The sequence below is a fragment of the Vombatus ursinus genome, unplaced genomic scaffold (assembly GCF_900497805.2).
Source record: "Vombatus ursinus unplaced genomic scaffold, bare-nosed wombat genome assembly UNPS02011572.1, whole genome shotgun sequence".
Lineage (NCBI taxonomy): Eukaryota > Metazoa > Chordata > Mammalia > Diprotodontia > Vombatidae > Vombatus > Vombatus ursinus.
The window spans coordinates 5,240,618-5,263,803 of record NW_020951350.1 but is presented as its reverse complement, the minus strand read 5'-3'; the positions used below and the strand labels follow the sequence as shown (position 1 = coordinate 5,263,803).

Genomic DNA, 23,186 nt, shown 5'->3' with positions numbered 1-23,186 from the left:
AAAAAAACATAAGCCGTACTGAGAGTCAAAATAAACTCATCACCTGAAATGTGCATAATCTATCACAGCATTACTATGGAAAAATACTTTGAAAACTTGAAAAAGCTATTCAAATTTAAGGTCAAAAGATTATAGAAGTAGAATTAGAAAAGACCCTCAGTATCAGCTAGACCAACCTCATTTACAGATAAAGGAAAATGATGCCAACAGGCTAACTTGATTTAGATACGGCGAGAGAGAGAGAGAGAGAGAGAACGCAAGAGTGAGAGCGCTAGCGCAAGCAGCAGAGCCAGAATCTGAATTCAGGCTCTCTGGTTTCAAGACCTGTATTCTTTATCATTATCATAATCCATGAGAACATCCTTTTGTACACAATAAGTTACTGCTAGTAACACAGTCAACTAGCATTTATTTAAGCCTCCCAGGATTTTGAAAGACACAGCACACTTAGTAAATGAAGCAAAATGACCGGCAAAGATTTGAGTTTATGTGAACTCCACAGAAAGGGATATTTAATCTCAAAAATGAAAAAAAAAATTACCCTTAAGCTTGCTAGGATTTTCAAAAAGGTCTACATGGACAATTCCACATTCAGTAAATTTTAGATCCTTACTTTAGAAAAATCCACAAAACTGCTTGCCATAGGCTGATGGAAAATGTTAGAGGGAGCCACCATTCCTGAATCATCTCTTTCCATTGGCTGGTGCTGGGAGAAGGTGCCTGGGTCTGAGAGCTGCTGATGCAGTGGGTGATTCCCCATCACAGGCTGTGACCAACCAGAAAGGCCTTCTGGAAAAAATTAGAAATGGGCTTGTGTTACTTAATTTGAACTGAGACTTTTCTTGGAAAAAAGAACTCCTGGTCTATGTCAGCAGCTTGACTAGTACGTTAAATGAGAAAACTTTTCTGAATAATAAACACTTTCTAGTAACTGCCATGAGGCCTCTTCAAAAGATATCTTCAGTGACAAAGACTGGTCTTTTTAGGGATTCCAAGGGTTACTACTACTATCTGAGCTAGATATTTCAAGTGAAAAGGAAATATATTTTAATAATTTCTAGTTACTGTTGCTTTATGCTTACAATACCTACTCTAAGTAACATTTCAGACTTATGGTATAGCTGTAATCTTGATAGCTATAAAATACTATCACTGAGAGGACCCTCTATCATCAAAAGAATTTCCTGCTTGCTTTAAAAGTCCTACTTAAGCTATTCCCTCTACAGAAGGCAGGGCAATCTTACCTGACACGCTATTGACGCCAAAGGACCAGATACCACTATGTCCAACAGGTGCTGTGAAATTAGTTCCCAGAGGCGTTGGTGTAACAGAACCTCCTTGTCGAATCCGAGCAAGTCTCTCTGTTCCAATCGGGGGAGGTACCTTTCTATCCTGATTGGGGTTGCCTCCTTTTGGCTGGCTTAATGTTGGTGGTGCAGAAGTAGCTGAAAGGGGTGAAGATGATCCCGAGGAAACAGATGGAATAGGAGAGTCACCTGGTGGCAAAATATACCTCTATTGTTTTATTACATATAAAAACTAGTTATGGTAAATATCCGAGAAATTTGGATGGAGAATTCTTCCACCAAAGTCCTACTCTGATGTCGTACTGTGGAGGAGACATGAATCTGGGTTTTTGAAGGTTCTGTATGCTAAAGGAATTCAAGCTATGAAACCTTTATGGGTACAGTACCCAGTAATGGATTGTATAATAAGACAATTTAGTATGTTAAATAAGGAGAAGGTACATTATCAAAAAGGTTATCAATATTCTTTGCCCATAACAACCTATAAAGTTAAAGGTGTGGAAAGGATTTGTGCTGGTGGTGGTTAACACAATGATGAAACTGTGGCTATTTTTAAGTACTGAAGTTGAAAAATTAGTTTCTAAAACCAAGATTCTGTAAATAGTTTTAGATTATGTATAATTCTGAATAGAACTCAATGAATATTGAAAATGGCTTAAAAGTTTCTTAGGCTGCTCAGATGAAGGCAGAAAAGAAAGGTACTATATATTTACTGCTACTTCCACAGCAAAAGACTCTAGATTATAAGGACTGAAAATGATTACATTTTAAAAATAAGGATAAATGTTAGAAAAGTATTACAAGTTTCAACCGACTGGTTGGTTACTAAACGGTAACATGGTCATTTTTCTGGGATTAAGTTTTTGCACTAACAAAAATGGCAATTAAATCATTGACTAACTTATGATTCATTATATTGTTGGGATTTACTCATAATAGTCTTTATCAATGAGTAAGAAAAAGAATCAAATTTATGCAATTTTCCTAAATGTAAAAAAAAAACAAAGATCAGGGCAGTATCACAATTTTTAGCTTCTGATCAAATTCAACAAATTATTCAATAGTAGTACAATAAAAGGGTCCTATGTAAAAGTACTTCTGATTCCTGTTCTACTCAGCACAAAGTCAATAAAAATATTTCAAGATTTGTAGATTAGTTTGAGCATTTTCTTTCTTTCTTTCTTTTTTTTTAAGAAGACTAGGTGTCTCCTCATCTCATCCAGACTATAAGCACAATGGCTGCTTACAGGCCCAATCTCACTATGATTAGCAAGGGAGCCTTTTACCTGCTCCATTTCTGACTTGACTCAGTTTGTTTCTCCTTAGGCAACCTGGTAGCATTACCCCACCCCCAAAATTCTAGGAGGCTCACCATATTTAGTGTCAAACTTAATAAAAGATAGAACTCCTGAGACAAAGTGATCCACTAGTCTCAGCCTTACTGGTAATAAGGTTTCTAGGTGTATGCTACTATGACTGGCTAGTTTGACCATTTTCCACGCTGTTTATGTTACTGATAAAAGACCATAGTGATCAAAGATTATCAAAAGTGTTGTAATACAACTTATCTAAAAAAACTCTCTGAGGTAGTCAATAACTTAATTAAGAAACTTTCACAATCATTTTTTCCCCCAAAATTCCTACATGAATTTGAAGCACTTGTCCAAGGATGGGGTGAAAAATGTTGTCTGTTGAAACTTGGAGTCCCAACAGGTGCTGGACCTTGTAGAAAAACCCGTGTTCCTTGTATGTTGGAAAAACTTGTCAGAGGAGCTGAAGATGAAGATGGGGAGCTTCCAGATGGATCAATGGATGGTAATCCTGAAAGAAAGCATGGCCAAGATACACATTTAATTGAGATTTTCAAACCCAAAGCCTTAATTTTCTCCTAGGAAAGGAGGAGACAAAGAGTTCCTGCTGTTAATTCAAAGATTTACGAACAAAGAAGTAATATGGAAGGGGAAGAGCTTCCTTGAAATGGCCGAAATTCCTTCAATTCAATAAATACTTATTAAAAACCCACTACTACAGATCTCTGTGCTTTCAAAGGGTCAGCTAAGTCTGTACATTAAAAAGAAAAAAAAATGAACATTTGACACCAAAACACTGGCTGTGGCACGTTAGTAGCCCATGATGAAGCATATTTAAACATACATCAGGAAAGAATGGTTATTTAAGAATGAGATAATCATCTAGATTAATTTCATAACTTTCACTGAAAGGGAAAGTATGGTGGAGGTCATGGGAGACAGAACAGTACCACAGAAAGAACACTGGCTCTGGTGTCAAGACCTAGGTTCAAATCTTGCCTCTGATGCTTACTACTTATATGACCATGAGCAAGTCCCTTTGTTTCCTTGAGCCTCAGATCCTGCATCTATAAAAACACGAGAGTTGGAGAGATGGCTCCCAGATACTCTCTAACATATCTTCCATCTCTAGATCTAATACGTTATGAACGTAGGCTAGTGCACAGGGGAACTTGTGACTAGACAGCATCCACATCATTGTTTGATGGAACGGTTATGTTTTGAAGAAAATTTTAAGAGTATAGTTCTTCATCTTCACCCAACAGAAATGTGTCCTGTGAGAAATGAGTACTTAAGACTACGAGTGTTCCTGAAGAGTTCAATGATGCCACTAAACCAAGCAGATATGGAATTTATTACTTATTACAGTAAAATTAACAAGTTGTAAATAGATTCAAAATCTTTTTTTTTTTTCAGATTCAAAATCTTTCTTCCAAAAGTGTCCTAGGGTGAATTTTGGCTTTCTTATATTTATTACCTACTGGGGAATGGGTAAAAAGGCTTGAAAAAGGAAATTACTATTTTCATTTCAAGAAAAGATAGCTTGTGATAAACCTGTAAATTACACCGCCCCCCGCAAAATCACTCAAATAGGCCTCCTTAGTTTTCTTTTCTTTTAGAGTCATTTGGGGTTAAGTGACTTGCCCTAGGTCACATAGTTTTAGTAAGTGTCTGAGGCTGAATTTGAACTCAGGTCCTCCTGACTCCAGGGTCAGTGCTCTATCCACTGCACCACCTAGCTGCCCCCTTAGTTTTCTAACTATACACTCTTCTTTATACTTCTAAAAACTGCTCTTAAATGAAATATAAGAGATTCCCTAAACTACAATTTGTGGAAAGAGAACATCCACAAATAAACATACCAGGCAGATGCTGGGTTTACCTCTCATCACTCTGGAGGACAGTGTTATGTAAAAGGCTACAATTTTAAATGCATATTCATATTTCTACAGCACTTTAAAAGCTGATGAAGTACTTTTCTCATAACAATGGGAAACAGGCAGTGCAAATACTATTTTCATTTTACAAATGAGAAAACTCAGACATGGAATAGATGTGATTTACCTATGGTCACAAGATGCTAGTGTCAAAATCAGGATTCAAATTCATGTTTTTTGACCCCAAGTCCAGTGGTATTTATATTAAACCACACTGATGCTATTATAACCGCAGCACTGAGAATAGGGCCTTTAATTTACTGTTTTCTGCTCCCATGGTCTTTCAAGAGTACTCCAAAATCTCTTACTAATTCCACCAAAATGGAATCTAACCAGCTTTATTTCTAGATGACTAAGGAGGGCTTTTGGGACTTTTGAAGGTGTTATGTGTATTTAGGGTTCTACTGCATTATAGAAGGTAGAAAGTACTTACAAATTTTTAAAGTACCGTATATTTAATGCCACACAGAGATTCACTTGAGAACACTGATCACCCCAGCCCACCAGATACAGTTTAAACAACATAGCCAATCAGTAAAGGAGCAACATATGGTATAAATTGTTAAATCCTTCAACTGCAAGGATTTTTTCCCCAACAATTTCAACTCCAAATTATATTCATCAACTACAATTATTTTTCAGCACAGTACATACCTAAAGTGCCATTCTCATTCTTACAGTATATACTTTATTGTGGCTCAGTCTGATAAACATACTAAGTTTCCCAAAATAAGTTCAAAATTGACACTTATTTTTATAATTTACCCAATTCTTTCATGTAGTGAATTCAACAGTTGGTTTCTACGTCCATGTAAACAACAGTCAACCATATTAAGCCTTTTAAAAACAAATGCACAAATGAACAGGGGCAGCTAGGTGGCACAGTGGACTCATATTCAGCTTCAGATATTAGCTGTGTGAGCCTGGGCAAGTCACTTAATGGTGTTTGCCTCAGTTCCTCTTCCGTAAAATGAGCTGGAGATGGAAATGGCAAACCACTCTTTGCCAAGAAAACTTTCCCAAGGTGATTATGAAGACTCAGTAACAACAAAAATAAATGAATAACGAATCTTACACTAATAGTAAAAGTTTGAATTTAAAATAATGCTTTCTAACAGGAGTAGGAACTAAGAAAGTATGCTATGAACCTGTTTCTAAAATCACAACTTGCATTTTTCATCTAAAGTATGAAATTTCAGAGACTCTGGAAAATGTTTGCAAGCTGTGAATTTTCCCTGGAGTGTTCCTGAACCGTTTATCAAAACTGTCATTTGATATAACCACATGGAGATATCTGGCAACAAGGCACAATTTTACTGCTAAAGAGTTAGGAAAAACATAAGGTGGCAATATCACCTATGCATAGGTTCCCAAAGTGGGCAATACTGTCAATACTGTCCCCCTGGAGGTGTCGTGTTGGAATGATGTGGGGGGGGGACACGCGCCCCCGCGGCCAGGCAGGACAGTAGTACTTTGAAATCATGCAAATTTCAAAGCCAAAACCAAACCAAAGCCAAAAACATTAAAGGCTTAAAGAAAGTAGATGGGGGGGGGGGGTTGGCACTGAGTAATATCTATCTATCTATCTATCCATATATATTTTTTTTTCTTGAAAAGCTAAATAAGTCTGGGAACCTCTGAAAGGAAGAGGAATATGAGCTGATTGATGAAGGTTGAACAGAGATGATTTAGCTGCTAGTAACTTACCAACTGGACTAGTAGAAACTCGCTGGGAAGGTGGTCTGAATCCAGGTGCCTTGGAGTTATCAGGATGCACATTTTCTAAGTGTCCAAGAATGGAGTTACCAAGGAAAGCTGACTGAACAGTGAAAGATGGATCTGTGGCAGCTCGTGAAGACAGTGGGCAGTCTCCCCAACCCTGGTTAGCTGGCACCTGGTTACTATCAAAAAGACTACTAAAGTGATTGAAGAGTGTGGCTGGACCAAACGTAGGTGGCAAAGATTTATTTGCTGGGTTAATGTGCATCTGAGAACCGTTCATAATGCTCATGGCTGAGGATAGCTGCACTGCAGCTGGTGGACCTTGAGGTGGTGTTAAAGGAACTGGATTTGTAACAAAAATAGACTGTGGATCCTGGTGTACAGTTGCATTAGGTACCACTGAATAAAAAGAACCTCTAGGCTGCATTCGGTGAGAAACTCGAGGTGCTGGTACAGCTAATTGAGGTAAATTACTGGTGTCCTGATTATCAGCAGCAACTGATCGAGGAGATGCTAAGCTTAATGGGGCAGGCTCTGAGTTAGATGCAAAAGGCAATGACATAGGACTTAAATCAGATATGTTTGCTGGCAGTACCTCCTCCTGTGTGTTATTGAGAGGAGCAGGACTACTAGAAGAGCAGGTTTCCAGGGCTCCTGGGTTGTTGCTGGCAGAGATACTACAATTATTTGCAACTGAAGATGGGGTACACAGGTTTCCCACAGGTTGGTCTTGCGTGGATACCTTCTCTTTGGGAGTTGATACAGCAGAGAAAGAGTCTGTTTTGTGTGCAGAAAGTTGTGTTTGTGGAGCACTAGAGGGCAGAAATGCTGTGGGAACTTGTCCACTGTTGACAGATGCAGACGAAACAGAAGGCAGAGAACTACAGGTGCTTGTCACAGTAGAGATCACTGTTGCCATGGTACTTGTCTTAGGAACACAGGCAAACAACTGCTTTCTGACTGATGAAGGAGTCCGGCTATTAGGAACACATAGAGGTTGGTTGGTAGCAACTACAGAAGACACAGTGATAGGACAACTGGCAGCAGATAGTCCAGTAGACTCTGACTGTAAAATATTTCCATTTTGGTTAGGCAGGCGACCTGCATTGTTATGCTTTGGAGAACTATTTGTACTTCCAGGGTTAACTGGTCTCACTGGGAATGGTCCCCAAGTATTAGGAGAGGGTGAAAAGGTTCCTCCAAACTGGGCCATAGGTAAGCGAGGATGCCGGATCTGTTGCATAGTTTGGGCAGCCAACAAAGCAAAATGAGGATGGGAATAAGCTAAAGGAAGAGAAACTGGGAAAGAAGAACGTACATTTGCTGGAACGTTCTTATTCAGTTTATTGGGGGGCTGGAAAGTAGATAGTGTTGTCGCCTGTGAAGTTACAAGAGCTGGAGCACCCAATGGAAATGCATTTTTGTTTGAAGCAGCTGTAGTACCTACTCCAGATGAAAAATTTGCATGAATTGATTTGGTGCTGGCAGGGGTTCTGATGTGATTTTTAGGGATTAAGTCTTCTAGTTCCTTAGCAGGATCTTGAATAAGAGCATTAATAAGTTGAACTGCATACCTTGTTGACTCTGTGCCACCTCTGAAAATTTAAAGACAAAATGACAGAAAAAAAGTTACTCATTAAAGGAAGTTCACTATTAGTTGTGACTCTCCTAAGTCAAACAAAAAAGCCCCTCACCTTGTATAAAGCCACACCCCCCATAGTTGGTAGTCTTTTTCATAATTACCTTATTGTGATCATTCTTTCACCATTCTTATCTTTCTGTTTATCCACATCAATATGTGCACCAGTGACATCTTGTATTGCAGTGATGTTGCATCCACCTCTTCCCATTATCCTGGACACAACTGAAGCAGGGACAGACAATTTCTTTGACCTATGCCACAGGGATTACAAATCAATTAGAACCCATCAGATTTTTAATATATCCTATTTTCTTTTTAGACACACTAATGATCTTGTAAATAGCTCATTTTAATAGATTTGTATCTAGTCATATAGGGGTCATTTATCAAATAATGAAGGTGAATTCCTAAATGATAAACCTAAAAAAGGGACTTAAATTACAAAGAAAGATTTTGTTATCTGATTGATTCCAACACACCCAAAAGAATCATAGCCAGAGAATCAAAGACTCTAAGAGGTGGAAGGGCCATCTAGTTCCAATACACATCTGAATAAGAATCCTCCCACACCTGGAGACTTCTTCCAAAAGAAGCAGTCATAGAGGCTTTGCTTGAAGATCTCCAGTCATAGCAGAACATCCTACCTCCAGAGGCAATTAATATTCCACTTCTGGAGAGTTTTATCATTTTGGTTTGTTTAACTAGGCAGGTGATGACCAGGATTTTCTTGGATGTAGGGTCCTCCAGGTAAGGAACTTCCTTTAACAATTCAGATTAGCACCTTTTCTGCAAATTGCAAGGTCTTTAGTTGCCTGGGGCACTAAGAGAGAAGTGACTGCAGGTCTTCCTGACACCAATGCCAGTTCTCCATTAGCAGCTTTGTTAGGAAATGTTACTTCAAAAGAAGCCTAAATTTGACTCTCCTAGTTCTGCCCCTGAGGCCAAGTAGAACAAGTGACCTGTGACAGCTGATCAAATACTTGAAGATGTTTCCTCTAAGTCTTCTCTTCTCCAGGTTAAACATCCAACATCCTCAACTTCTTCAGGTAAGATCTTGAACAGCTGGTTCACCATTTTCTGGATGCTCTCAAGCTTATCAAAGACCCTCATAAAATGCAGCTTCGTGAAACGAACACTATACTCTAAATATTCTCTGATTGAGGCAGGGTGATGCAGGACTATAACTTCCCTCATTCTGGACACCATGTCTCTCAGTGTAGTTCAAGGTGCATTAGCTTATCTGCTGTATCATGCTATTAACTCATATTGAGCTAGCTGTCCCATAAAACTTCCAGATGTTTTTTGAGACAAACTCTTCCACAGAGAAACTTCCCTAATCTTGTACTAAAGAAGCTGACTTTTTGAATCCAGGTGTTAGATTTATTAATATTAAAATTTCATCTTATTAGATTTGGACTGATAGTCTAGACCAGGGCTTCTTAAACTTTTTTCACTCGACCCCTTCAGCATTTTTTAAACTGTGGGTCGCAACCCCATGTTTCTATGGTTGTATTGCTGCTCTTCTTTTGATTTGTCTTTTTGATTTATGTTGTTGTAGTTATTGTGAATATACTTCATCTGGTTATGCTTACTTCATGTTTTATCAGTTCATGTTAGTCTTCCATGTTTTTTTTAATACCTATCAGAGTCATTATTTTTTATAGCACAATAATATACTATTACATTTTTTGCACCACAAATTTGTTTAGCCATTCCTCCAGGATAAGAATCTCTACTTTGTTTCCAATTCTTTGTTAACTATAGAATGTGCTGGTACAAGTATTTCAGTGCATAGGGGGCCTTTTTTTTTTTTTAAAATCTATGATACCAAATTTGTTTCCTTGTATTAAGACCTATAATTCACCTTGCTTGCTACCCAGACTTTATATATTTATGTACAGTTATCTGAGTCTGTGTTTCATTACTGGCTCCATTCTTGGATCTGTCTTCTATGAAATTCTAAGTATCCCTCTTGCTATTTTGCCAATATTGCATTCCTATGGTTTAGCTTTGTAGGCGTATGTAGATGTTTTTTTCTCTCTTTATTCCTTTTTGGTTTAAGACCTTTAGGTTAAGTTAGCAAAACTCTAGTAAAATATAATACAATCAACCTTGTCAGGTGTACTTCATTCCTCCCTTTCCAGCACTCTGTCATTGCTGCTTTTTAAAGCCAAGATTCAGAAATCCAATCTCATTTTCAGATACTGGTTTCTTAACCTAAACAGTGCCTGGCATTGTGTGTTGGGTGACTAATAAATGCTTGTTGACTTCATTTAACAAGTTGTTTACATAGCCAATCTTCTCTTTTCTGATGCCTGTGACATTACTGACAGAAAAGAAAGAACTACCAGTTGTATCCATAGGATCTTCTTATAAATTATTTCTTCTGGCAATATCATTTGTACCTGTGTGAATCACCAGAGGCAGAAAATAGTAATACTGTCTGAAAAGCCTTGGGTAAAAGCAGTGACTTGCTTGAGCTCTCCCCCAAACCCCTCCAAATACCTATAAAAAATGGCTCTAAACAAATTCTAGAGCAGCAGAACCCACAAAAAGACAGAGTGAAACAAATTTCCTGCCAAAGACAGTCTGGACGGTTGATCAGAAAAGTATATCGTGCCGGGCAGAGAGAGGAGCGCAGTACAGCATGGGCCTGAACCTGGAACAGGATTCAGAGGACTGAATCGTGGGCAGCTGTGGCAGTTTCCAGACTTCTCAACCCACAAATGCCAAAAACAACTTAGAAGGTCAGTGGGAAAAGTCTGTTTCTACAGTGCCGAGAGAGAAGCACAGAGAGGTTCCAGTGTCGGGGCGGCGCTTCCGGCCCACAGACTGAGGGGGAATCCAGTAGCTGATCAGAGGGGGATTGGAGGGATCTTTCTGCTGGTGCAGGATTCTCTTGCTTTGCCCGTGCTTGGATCTAGGTCACAGTCCTGGGTGGCAGTCCTGGGGCGAGGAGGAGCACTAGAGTGGTGGAGCTTGTAGTGGGTGTGGAGAGGAAACCCTCCTCATAGTTCCAAGACAGAAAAGAGTGCTCATAGACCAGAGCACAGGCCAGGAAAGGAGTAAACACCTCGCCCTTGATCATAGCAGCTTGGAAGAACTGAAAATTTACAGGTCCCTAGAAGTATCTCTGAAAACAGCTGCACAAAACCCCTGAAGCTTGGGACAGTACATTCTCCACACTGGAAACAGACTCCTACCTTAACAAAGAGTTTGTAACTCAAGTAATTGGCGGAGATCATGAGCAAGCAGGCAAAAAGAGTCAGACTATATTATCTTAGTTTGGTGACAAAGAAGATCAAAATATACAACCAGAAAAAGACAGTGAAGGCAAAGCTCCTACATCTAAAGCCTCCAAGAAAAATATGAATTGGTCCCAGGTCATAGAAGAGCTCAAAAAGGATTTTGAGAAGCAAGTAAGAGAAGTAGAGGAAAAACTGAGAGTGATGCTAAAGGAGACCCAAAAAAATACTGAAGAAAATAACACCTTAAAAAAAGCCTAACCCAAATGGCAAAAGAGGTCCAAAAAGCCAATGAGGAGAAGAATGCCTTAAAAAGCAAAACTGGCCAAATGGAAAAGGAAGTCCAAAAGATTACTGAAGAAAATACTTCCTTAAAAATTAAGAATGGAAAAACTGGAAGCTAGTGACAATTTGAGAAATCAAGGTACTGTAACACTAATCCAAAGGAATGAAAAAATAGAAGAGAATGTGAAATATCTCATTGGAAAAACCACTGACCTGGAAAATAGATCCAGGAGAGAGAATTTAAAAATTATTGGACTATCTGAAAGCCATGATCAAAAAAAGAACCTAGGCATAATTTCAAGAAATTATCAAGGAAAACTGCCCTGATATTTTAGAACCAGAGGGCAAAACAGAAATTGAAAGAATCCACCAATCACCTCCTGAAAGAGATCCCCAAAGGAAAACTCCTAGGAATGTTGTAACCAAATTCCAGAATTCCCAGGTCAAGGAGAAGATATTGCAAGCAGCCAGAAGGAAACAATTCAAGTATAGTGAAAACACAATCAGGATAACACAAGATTTAGCAGCTTCTACATTAAGGGTACAGAGGGCATGGAGTATGATATTTCAGAGGCCAAAGGAGATAGTACTACAACCTAGAATCACCTACACAGCAAAACTGAGTATAATCCTTCAGGGTAAAAAATGTTCATTCAATGAAATAGGGAACTTTCAAGCATTTCTGTGGAAAAGACCAGAGCTGAATAGAAAATTTGACCTTCAAATACAAGACTCAAGTGAAACATGGAAGAGGTAAACAGGAAAGAGAAATCATAAGAGACTTATTAAGGTCGAACTGTTTACATTACTGCAGGGAAAGATGATATTTGTAACTCATGAGTCCTTTGTCAGTATTAGGGTAGTGGGAGAGAAAAAAATTATATGTATGTACAGATAGATAGAGGGCACAAGGTGAGTTGAAGATGAAAGGTGTGATATCTGGAAAACAAATTTAAGGGGTGAGAGAGGATTATACTGGGAGAAGGAAAAAGGGAGAAGTAGAATGAGGTAAAATATCTCACATGAAACAGACAAGAGAAGGTTTTTACAGTGGAGGAGAAATGGGGGAAGGTGAGTGGGAATGACTGAATCTTATTCTCACAGGATTTGGCTTAAAGAGGGAATAACACACATTGGGGTATGGAAATCTATCTTACCCTACAGGAAAATAAAGGGGGAAGGGGACGAGAGAACTGGGGATTGATAGAGGGGAGGGCAGATTGGGGAAGGGGATAATCAAAAGCAAACACTTCTGAGGAGGGACAGGGTCAAAAGAGAATAGAATAAATGGGGGGTAGGATAGGATGAAGGGAAATATACTTAGTTTTTTACAACAGGACTACTATTGAAGTGTTTTGCATGACTACATATCTATAACCTATATCGAGATGCTTGCCTTTTCAAAGACGATTGGTGGGGAGGGAGGAAGGGAGAAAATTTGTAACCCAAAGTTTTAAAAACACATGTTAAAAATAAAAAAAAAAAAAAAAAGAAAAGAAAAGCCTTGGGAACTTCTCTGTTTCATCTTGGATGCATGCTTCATGAAAACAGCAGACCTCTCTTGTTATCAGGTTGTCAAAGAGGTATATCTCCATAGGAAGTCACAAAACATCACTACTTATCACCCTTACTGGATGACCTTTAATTAACACCACCTGTGGATCCACATCATTATTCCTTAGAGGAAAAGGAGCTACTTACACCTCAGAGGATAAAGCTCCTTCATCTTTTAAAAGAGCTTCCTATTGGTTAGCTTCACAAGAGGCACTGAGGTGGTACAATGGATAGAGCACTGAACTCGTAGTCAGGAAGATTTGAGTTGAAATTCTGCCTAAGATGTCTATAAACTCTGTGATGTGGGCAAGTCACTTAACCTCCTACAGACTATAAATCTACATGATACTATGAAGTAAATGTTCAGTGATTGTCCATATTCCCTTTTTCCTCTGTGTTATATTCTTCCACACTCCAATTTCATGGCATAAGTCAGGATTCTCTCTCTGCCTCCTCAGATCCTTTTTCTTCATGGTTTTTACACTGACGTGTTATACTGACTTTAAGCTTTTTATAGGAATACTTAATTGTCCCTAAACCTAAAGAGTAAAGGAGTACCCTTCCTAACTTTTTTAAAAAACAGATTTTTATTGACATATTTTGGTTTTATATCACCCAGATTTCCCACTGCATCCACTTCTCTCCTCCCTCCCAGTCATCCCTTATGACAAATCATTTTTTTTTAAAAGAAAAAGACAAAAAAAATCAGCAAAACTGATCAATGCATCAAAAAATTCTGACGTCATATGCAATGCTGCACACCCATGGACTCTGACCTCTACAAAGGAGCAGGGAGAGGTGTCTTCTCATATCTCTTCTTTGGGGTCAAGCTTGTTCTTGAGGCATCTAGGTGGCATAGTGGATATAGTGCTGGACTTGGAGTCAGGCATCAAACACTTACTAGCTGTGTGACCCTGGCAAGTCACTTAACCTCTCCCAGCCTCAGGGTCCTTATCTGTAAAATGGGGATAATAATAGCACCTACCTCACAGGGTGATTATGAGGAGCAAATGAGATAACATATGTAAAGCACTTTGCAAGCCTTAAAGGGCTATATAAATGCTAGCTATTATTATTCTTTATAATTTTGCAACATGCAGTTTTGATTGTTCTGTGGTTGTTGCTCTGTTCGTTTACATTGTTTTTGCCACTGTGTTGTTTTCTTGGCTCTGCTACTTCACTGCGCATCAATTCATGGTAGTCTTCTCTTGCTTCTCTGTATTCATCATGTTCATTGTTTCATACAGCAAAATAATAAATAGTCCATTTACATTAATGTACCACAATTTAACTCTAAGTGCTGACATAAATAATTTGATATAAAGCCTTTATTTTTGTCAATGAACACCTTCTGGGACAAAGGGTATGGACATTTCAGTCACTTTTTTGCGTAATTTCAAACTGTGTTCCATGATGGTTGTATGAATTCATAGTTCCAGCAACAGTGCATTAGTGGTGACTATTTCTCCACACCCCTCCAACAAGGATTATTCCTGTCCTCTCTAATCACCTTTGCCAGTTTGTCAGCAAAGCAAAACTCAAGGTTATTCTGATTTTCATTTCTTATTATCAGTAACCTTTCCTATTCTGAAGTCCACACAATTAAAATTTCTACCTTATCAGAATTATGGTAGCTATAAGTACACTGACTCCTAGGTCATTTTCTCCCCTTTCTCAAGGAGTTTAGCACCTAGCTCACCGTCTTTCTCTCTTTCCCAAATCCTGCCCTTATTCTAGGGAACTTTAATACCTACAGAGATGCTGCCTCATACATTTCTAACTCCTTCAATCGACCTCAGCTACACAGAGAGATGGTTATATATAAGATCTTGCCACTAGATACAAGTGTTACACTTGCCTATTATAAACTCTATATTCCCTTGACTAAAACCTCCTATCATTCTACTTCTCCCTATGTTTTATCTCTCTTATACCTACACCCCTCAGTACTTTTTCAGATTGTTTATGCCTGCTCTTAAATTTTATTCTCCTTCCTTACTAACCTCAACTAAATAGCGGTTTCAACTGTGCACTATTTTCTGTGCTCTTGAATTCCTTGCCCCATACTTTTGCCCTGTTCTATTGTTGCTCTTTACTTGCTAAAACCTCAGCCCTAGATCACTCCCATAATTCACCTCCTCCACACTTCTCACTCGATGATGAATAAAGCTGGGGAAGTCCCATAACTATGCTGACTTGGTACACTGCAAATTCATGTTATCCAATTTACAGTGTGGGCCCTCATACTGTAGCAAGGCAGTCCTTTCATTCCTCCCTATTTAACTACCGTATCTCATTTCTCAAAGAAGGTATTTAAAACCTTTTCTTGCCTGTTCAAGTCCTTCATACTTCCTCTAACTCTTTGTCCCTGTCACCAGAGGACCCTGACTCTTACTGTACTGAAAAAATTGAAGCCACTTGATTTGGCCATTATCTTCTCCGATTCTCTACCTCAAAAACTCTTGACATCATCCTTTTCCCTAGTCTCTGACAAAGCAACTCCTTTACATGTACCATTGGACCTTATCATCTTTCATTTTCTCCAGCAGAATGCATCTTCCATCATCTCACCCCCTTTTGAATCTTTAACTTTTTGCTATTTTCTTCAAACATGCCCAAGTCTTCCCCATTCTTAATTTTCTTCCCCACTAGGCTATATATCTCTTCCCTCGGCCAAACTCCTTGAAAAAGCTGTTTACTCTTTCCACCTCCAGGTTCTCTCCTCTCACTCCTTAACTCTTTGCAATTTGGCTTCCAACATCATCATTCACCTGAAATGGATCTCTCCAAAGTTACTAAGGATCTCTTATAATTGCCAAATCTGAAAATCTTTTCTTAACATGAACTCTTCTTAACCTATCTGCTGCATGACACTGTTGCCTACCTTTCTCCTACAAGATACTCTTTCTTCTCTAGGTTTTTATGGCACTACTCTCTCCTGATTAGCCCCCTTCCTACCTGTCTAACTGCTCCTTCTCAGTCTGCCCTGTTGGGTCAACATCTACATCATGTTCCTAGATTGTGTGTGTTACCTAGGGTTATGTTCTGAACATTCTCTTCTCTTTCTATACTTTCTGTCTTAGTGACCTTATCAGCTCCCATGGGGTTAACTATCATTTCTATGAACTGACTTCCAGATCTACCTAGTCAGCTTCATCTCTACCGAACTTTAGTCCTAGATACCAAATGCTTACTGGAAATTTCAAGCTGGATGTCCCAGAGACATCTTACGTTCAACATGTCTTAAAAGTGAACTCATTATACTTTCCCCTAAACTCCTCCCTCTTCCAAACGTCCCTATTTTTGTTGAAAGTACCATCATTCTACTTATATCTTAGGTTTGTCATCAGAATTATCCTGACCTCATCACTTTCCGTCATTCTCTATATAGTTCAGTTTTGCTGTTTCTAGTTTCATAAAATCTACTGTACTCCCTCCCTCCTCTCCACTCCCACAGTTACCTATTTTTCAGTCCCTCATCACCTTTTGCTTGTGTTATCCTAACAGCCTAATTGGATCACCCTGCTTCATCTCTCATCATGCCCATCTATTCCACTGCTGGCAAAGTGTTGCTCACTAAGTTCAGATCTGACTATGTGACTCTATTATGCAAGCAACCCTAGTGGCTTTCTATTGCCTCCAGAATAAACACAATCCTCTCTTTTAGTTTTTAAAGTACTACACAGTTGGGCCCAACCACTCTTTCAGACTCATTGTACATCATTCTCCCTCTTGCACTCTGCAATTCAGAAGTCTTCTTTCTGCTTTTCACTTAAGACCCTCTATATGCTTTCTCAGTGCTTTTTGCACTGGCTGTCTTCCATGCCTGGAAGGGATCCTCCCTATTTCTCTCTCTCTTCCCCTCCTTTCTACCTCATAGTCTCCCCACTTCCCTTAAAGATATAGTTCAGGTAAATCTCCTGAATGAAATTTTTCCTAATCCTTCTCTTTCTAGCTGTGTTTCTGACTTTCAAAATTTAAATACTAATAATTCATACTAATAAATACTAATATTTTAAATACTAATAATAATTCTCAGTGGCCTTCTCACTCAGAAACCTCCCTCAGTTCCAGGGCTTCCTCACCCTGGAACAGACAGCCAGTGACATAGTTTCTTCACTCTGGAACACCCCCCCCCCCCCCCCCCCCCCCCGCCCCCTCTTCCATTGTGAGTTCTTCCTGGAATTTCCATTTTGGGGAGGGGCTTGGGGACAGAGAACCTTCATTCCTCCCCTCCCTTTGGTCTTTCTGGAATTCAATACCTTGTTTCAACTCAGGTCCTTTTAGTCCTCCCACATTCCCTCCCCCATGATTTCTGTTCCTTTTTGTGTGTTATCTTCTCTCATTATTATATAAGCTCCTTGAAGGCAGGGGACTTTGTTTTTGCTTGTATTTTTATGTCCAGCACCTAGCACAGTGCCTGGTACAAAATATGCACTTAATAAATGCTTGCTGAAAGCTTGCCAAATGCCGCCTGTCCCAAACTATGTGCATGCATTTATTAACTTTTGAGCAGGCCTGCACAACTTGCAGCCCTCAAAAAATGTAGAGGATGTAAATACAGGCTTTCACAATATACTGCTGGCGGGCCGTACATAGTACAAGCCTGCTTTAGAGCTATGTTGTATATATTTTTATGTGTACTTGTCTCCCCTGTTGGATGTAAGCTCACTGTGAGCACAGAACGTTTGGTTCTTTGAACTTGTATACATCCCATCCAGCTAGCACAGTGAGAGGCACAATATAAATATTTAATTAATATTTGTCAATAAATGATGAAGAACGTTACTCCTTCCTAAAAGCAGTGATCATAAGGTGCAGACATGTTTTTTTGCACATGGGTAAGGATTCATTTTGCTTTACTATTCTACTTTTTACAAGGGCCCCTCCCCCATCTCTTTCTCTCCATTAATTCCAGGGGAAAGAGGTGGGGGTGTTGGCAATGGTGATGCAAAAACAAACAAAAAACCACTGTTGTAATATTTTTTTTTAAATGCAGAGATAAGAACATAAGGAATTTCTGAAGGAGAAAGAGAAGTTAACACATAATTCATCATATACTTTAGCAAGCAGTGTGAAAAGGAGATTCATGGTTTCACATAGAATCTTTTTGTGTTCTGATATGTGTACAGAAATACAATATATTTTTTGGTGTTTAAGCTCAGAACAAAAATATTTTAAAAATTTGTCGATTAGTATTAGTGATTTGTTACAGTATTTTATCATATAATTGTTAATAGTCTGTAATTCTTTTGAGAACTATCAGTTCTTAGTTTTTGAGTACTTCTCAGTTGGGGAATAGTTTTCGGTCTTATTTCTTTCTTTGAGTTGTCTGCATCTTGGCTAAACTCTTATCAAAAATATTTAATAAGAAAGATTTCTTCCCAGGCAACCTACGAATACTTTGTCCTAAATGTGTTAATTTGTTTGTGCAATAGTTTTATTTCATGTAGCTGAAGTGCTCTATTTTATCTTTTGAAATTGCCTCTATCCTTGTCTGGTCAAGACATTCCCTACCTATAGTTGTGAAAGATGTATGATTTGCTTCTCTTTTACTGGTATCATCTTTAATACTCAGATAATCTATCCACTTTGAATTTATAGTGGAATATAGTATAAGATGTTGGTCTAAGCTTAATTTCTGCCAGACTGCTTTCCAATTTTCCCCAACAAGTTCTTATCAAATAGGGAATTCTTTTCTAAGTAAGTTGGACTTCTAGTTTTACTGATAATATTTGATCACTGAGCTCAATTATTTCTATTCTTCCCTTTCTAATCTGTTCCATTGATCTACTTTTCTATTTTTTTTTAAACAGGACCAAATGGTTGTGTTGATTGCTACTTTTTAACATAGTTTGGAGTTTTGAAGTGCTGTTCTTTCATTCCTATCTTTTTTCATTACATATAGTTCTTACTTTTGGTAAATTCATATTATACAAATCCAATTTTACATAAAGAATTCTAGAAGAAAGCTATATTCCAAAAAAAGAAAAACACCTGTTAACTTTACTGTACACTACTGTGCACTCATGCGCTCTCTCTCTCCCCCCTTCCCCCCACTCCAACTACTGTCCTTTAGCCCAGCACTCTCTGGGCTCCTGCACTTTCACCAAAAAAACCAACCAACCAAAACCTCCTAAAATACAACTCTCCAAATGAAAGTAGAAGAACAGACATGTGGAGAGAATACCACTGCTGGCACAGGATGGGGAGGAAAGGGGATCTTGGCTTGAGCCCTCCAGCACTGAGAGTAGAGACCTTTGCCCCACTCTGCCCATCCAACCATCTGTCTGTCTTTCATCCACCTTCAGGTACTGCATATCTGTCCCCAGCCCCTGCTTGTCACCTGTCATCTCCAGAGTCTGTGTTCAGAGGCCAAGCATCTGCCAGCTGCATGTTACTACTCTTGGTTCCAGCGAGACCCTGACATGGCTGGCCTTGGCTCCCATCTGTTTCTCCTCCTGCTCTTGTTTCTATATTCCTGACCCTGAGTTTTTGTTTTTGTCTTTGCATTCCCAACACCTAGGTAGCACATGACAAACCTGAGTCTTTGATCCCACTGAAAAAGCATTCGTTTTCTTGTATCTCCCCTATGATCTTGCTCCAGCTTTCATTCCATCTTCTTTCAGATAGGTATCTTCAACCCTGTCACCACTGGCTTATTTCCAAAAACTTAGACTCATGCTTGAGTCTAATTCTAAGAAATAACCATCACCTAACTCTTCTAGATGACCTGCCTATCATCCTCCATCTCTCTTCATAATAAGCCGTCACTCCCCGCACCTTTCCAGCCTTATCTCATATTATTCCTCTTTTTATAACACTCAAAGCAAACATGCTTCAGATTATTTCTATGTCTGAAATGCTCTCCCCTCCATTTACTTAGTGCATGAATTCCTTTTAAGACCAAATCAAATGTCATCTCTCCAAGAAGATTACCTTGATCCCTGTGTTTCGGAACAACTGTGCTTTAAGACTTCAAGAAGTTTAAAAAAAATTCTCTAATGCATACATAATGTAATATTGTATGTTACAGTCATCTATATCCAATGTTTTATCTCTCTCCTCCACTAAGGTGTAAGGTCCTTGAAGGCTGAGACTTAGCTCAATTTTGTATCTTCCCTGGCTGTAAAATATTTTTTAGTGAGCAATAAGCACAATTCATAAGGTACTATGCCCTACTCCCCCAAACCTATCTTCTATTGCATTTACTGTTTATAAAAGAAAAAGCACATGCAATATTTCAATTTTGCTTCATCACCCTTAGTTTGTATCATGATTAAGTATAACATTTCAGTTTAAAATAATAATTTAATATGTAAATCTTAAGAATCCTTAAGACTTATGAATGCTAAATTATAAAAATAAACTTTACCTTCGCACAACTTCTTTCCATCCTTCTTCTCTCTTCTGGCCTCTCTTAGGGCTAGTAAGATTTAGCTTTATGTTTGGAGAACTCACTGGCAATGACACTGATTTATAGTTTGTTGACAACGAATTAGGATTAACTTCACCTTCAATTCTGTAAAGACAAAATGACTCCTTCAAGTAACAGCAAAATAAAACGAAACAAAACCCTCTGAAGATTAAATCAAGATGAATATTAGCAATATATGATTAGACAGTCAATAAATGTCATAAAACCACTGAACTGGAATTGATCTTAGAGAATAGTTATTTAAATATATTCTCCTCTGTCCCCAAGTATATATGTGAATAAACTTAAGTTCACAGAGACTATGAGTTATCCAAGGTCACATAATTTAGTGGCAGAAATAGAATTAAAACAAGGTTCTCTTGATTCTTAAAACATTTATAGAATCACATATTTCTTATAATTCAAATTTGAGAGGATGTGTCATACTCAGAATAATTGATGAACTTGATTTAAAGCTTGATACATCAAATGTTTAACTACTAATGCAGAAAAAGAAGGTGCAAATACTCTAACTTAAATTTTAATGTTAAATTTTAACAGCTAGAAATGAGACCTAATGTGTTTTTATACAAAGCAGTACACTATAATGTTAAAACAGGTTTGCTTGTTAGTTTTACAGGCAAAGAAAGTTATAGTAAGATAAAGTAGTACTTATATTTTGATTTTAGAGAATTTTCACAAATTCTTCTTGATTCAAGTCACCAAGAATAATTTGCTAGGAACCGTTTTGTTCTCTAAATCACAGAGTGGAATATGCTTTGGAGGGCAGGGACAAGTTTTTTAATTGTGTTCTGAACAGAGATGACAATCTGGTAAATTTGATTGTTGGTATTCAACACTATAAAATCTGAATAACTTCAAAACACCATGAAAAGTATCCAAGTGGAAAGGAAAAACAAGCTAAAGACAAAAGAAATTAGGATAAAAAAATTCACCTTGTTTGAATTTTGGAAGTAGTAGTGCTGGTCTTTTCTTCATGAGAATGAATTAACAGTGATGTATATCTTCTATCACCAGATGAATTTACATCCATTGTGAAGTTTAACTCTTGGCTTTTACCACCACTGCTACTCTCGCTGTTACAATCTGTGCTATCCAGGTTATCAGAATCACTATTCCCACCTGGACCACCACCTCTTGGTTCTCCATTTATTTTATTTTTATCTGCCTTTTGTTGTGCAAGTGATATATGTTGATCTGGCAAAATTAAATGCACAGTTGGAGGTGTCTCTTTTGTTTTGTTTTTCTTATTTTTTCGATTGGTGCTGGGGGTTGTTACCACATTAGCCCTCTTTTTCCCAAACACACTGGTAAATGTAGTAGATGTGGCAGAGATCCCAATTGTAGTGGTAGTGGTTGCACTAGGAGGCTCTATGGGAACTTCTTGCTCTGCTAATAAAAATGAATACATAAAAATTACACTTAAAACACGAGTTTCAAAACAGTGATAGTCAACTGTTAAGAAGTCTGAAAATCAAGACATTGTTAATAGTTTTATTTTCATAAATTCCCTCCACATAAGGAAATCCCTATTACTATCAGAACTAATGTATTAGCACACTCTAAACCTAATTTGATATGAAAAACAGAGTTCATTAAAATTTCCTAATCATATTTACCAATATGCTCTTAGGTAAGAATTGTTTGATTTCAGAATTAAAAACACACCTAGAAAGGTAGTATTTTAGAACTACTACCCAAACAGAGCAAAGTACAGCCATTTTGCTAATATAAAATATTGTTAAGGAGCTGTGCCCTAACTTTATGGCCTCCAAAGACCCAACCACTGGGTTCTGTTTTGCCCTAGGGCTAGGAACTTTGAATGAAGTGAAATTGCACATTGTGCTTTGGGCTCTGAAAACCTCTTAATGAATGCCTCCAGATATGTTTTTCTACTTCTCTGTATGTGTACTGCTTCTAACTTTTGACTTGGGTTACTGAGAATGTGAGGAGGGGAAGTGGTTAGTTGTTTTAAAAAATATACTTGTTTGAGAACATAACTTTTCATTTTTTAATATTTTAAAAAACAATCTTCATTTTTTAATATAGTCCCCTCCCACTACAGAGTGAGCCATCCCTTGTAATAAAGAAAAGGAATGAGAAGAAAAAGAAAATTCAGCAAAATGAAATAATACCTCAAATTGAGTCTGATAGCATGGGTATTGTTCTATACTGGTAAGGTATCTTACCTCTCATAATGAAGGAAGAGAGATATATTTTTACATCTCATCTAGGAGTATAGGCTTGGTAATTACAATTACAAAGCACAGCACATAACTTTTCACAAAAGGACTTACTGTACTTCTTCAAACTACTTTTGTCTATTTTCCCATTCTTGTTTCTTTCCCTGATTTCTAGTTTCTATATTAATTCAAAATGTTATAAGATGTTTAAAATATTCACTGTGGAACAGAACCAGGAGAACAATTTATGAAATTACAACACTGTAAACACTAACAACTTTGAAAGACTTAAGAGCTCTGAACAGGGCAATGAACAACCACAATTTCAGAGGACTGATGATGAAGTTTGCTGCCTACCACATAACAGACAGGTGATGGACATGGGGCACAGAATAAGATATATATTTTCTGGACATCATGAACATGGAAATTTATTTTACTTGACTATGTGTATTCATTATAAGAGTTTTGTTTCTCTCTTTTTTTTTTTCAGTGGGTGGGATATAAGAGGAAGAAAAAAGAATTTTTTTAATTAAAAAAATTTAAATAAAAAATGCTCATTA

The 23,186-nt window shown here is 37.9% G+C and overlaps 1 protein-coding gene across 2 annotated transcripts in view; it reads right to left on the bottom strand.

Moving 5' to 3' along the window:
• Positions 1-116: 116 nt before the first annotated feature.
• Positions 117-23,186, bottom strand: part of ANKHD1 (ankyrin repeat and KH domain containing 1) — a 119,779-nt gene continuing 96,709 nt past the window's right edge. The window contains exons 26-32 of one of the 2 annotated variants that reach the window (XM_027856582.1): positions 21,376-21,832; positions 20,378-20,524; positions 8,020-8,169; positions 6,262-7,871; positions 2,952-3,128; positions 1,245-1,445; positions 117-789 (exon numbers count right to left, since the gene is read on the bottom strand). In XM_027856582.1, coding sequence (XP_027712383.1) covers positions 602-789; positions 1,245-1,445; positions 2,952-3,128; positions 6,262-7,871; positions 8,020-8,169; positions 20,378-20,524; positions 21,376-21,832 — 2,930 coding nt within the window. In that variant the 3' untranslated portion in view covers positions 117-601. Of the gene's footprint in view, positions 790-1,244; positions 1,497-2,951; positions 3,129-6,261; positions 7,872-8,019; positions 8,170-20,377; positions 20,525-21,375; positions 21,833-23,186 lie in introns of both variants that reach the window. The other variant, XM_027856581.1, reaches the window with a different exon arrangement.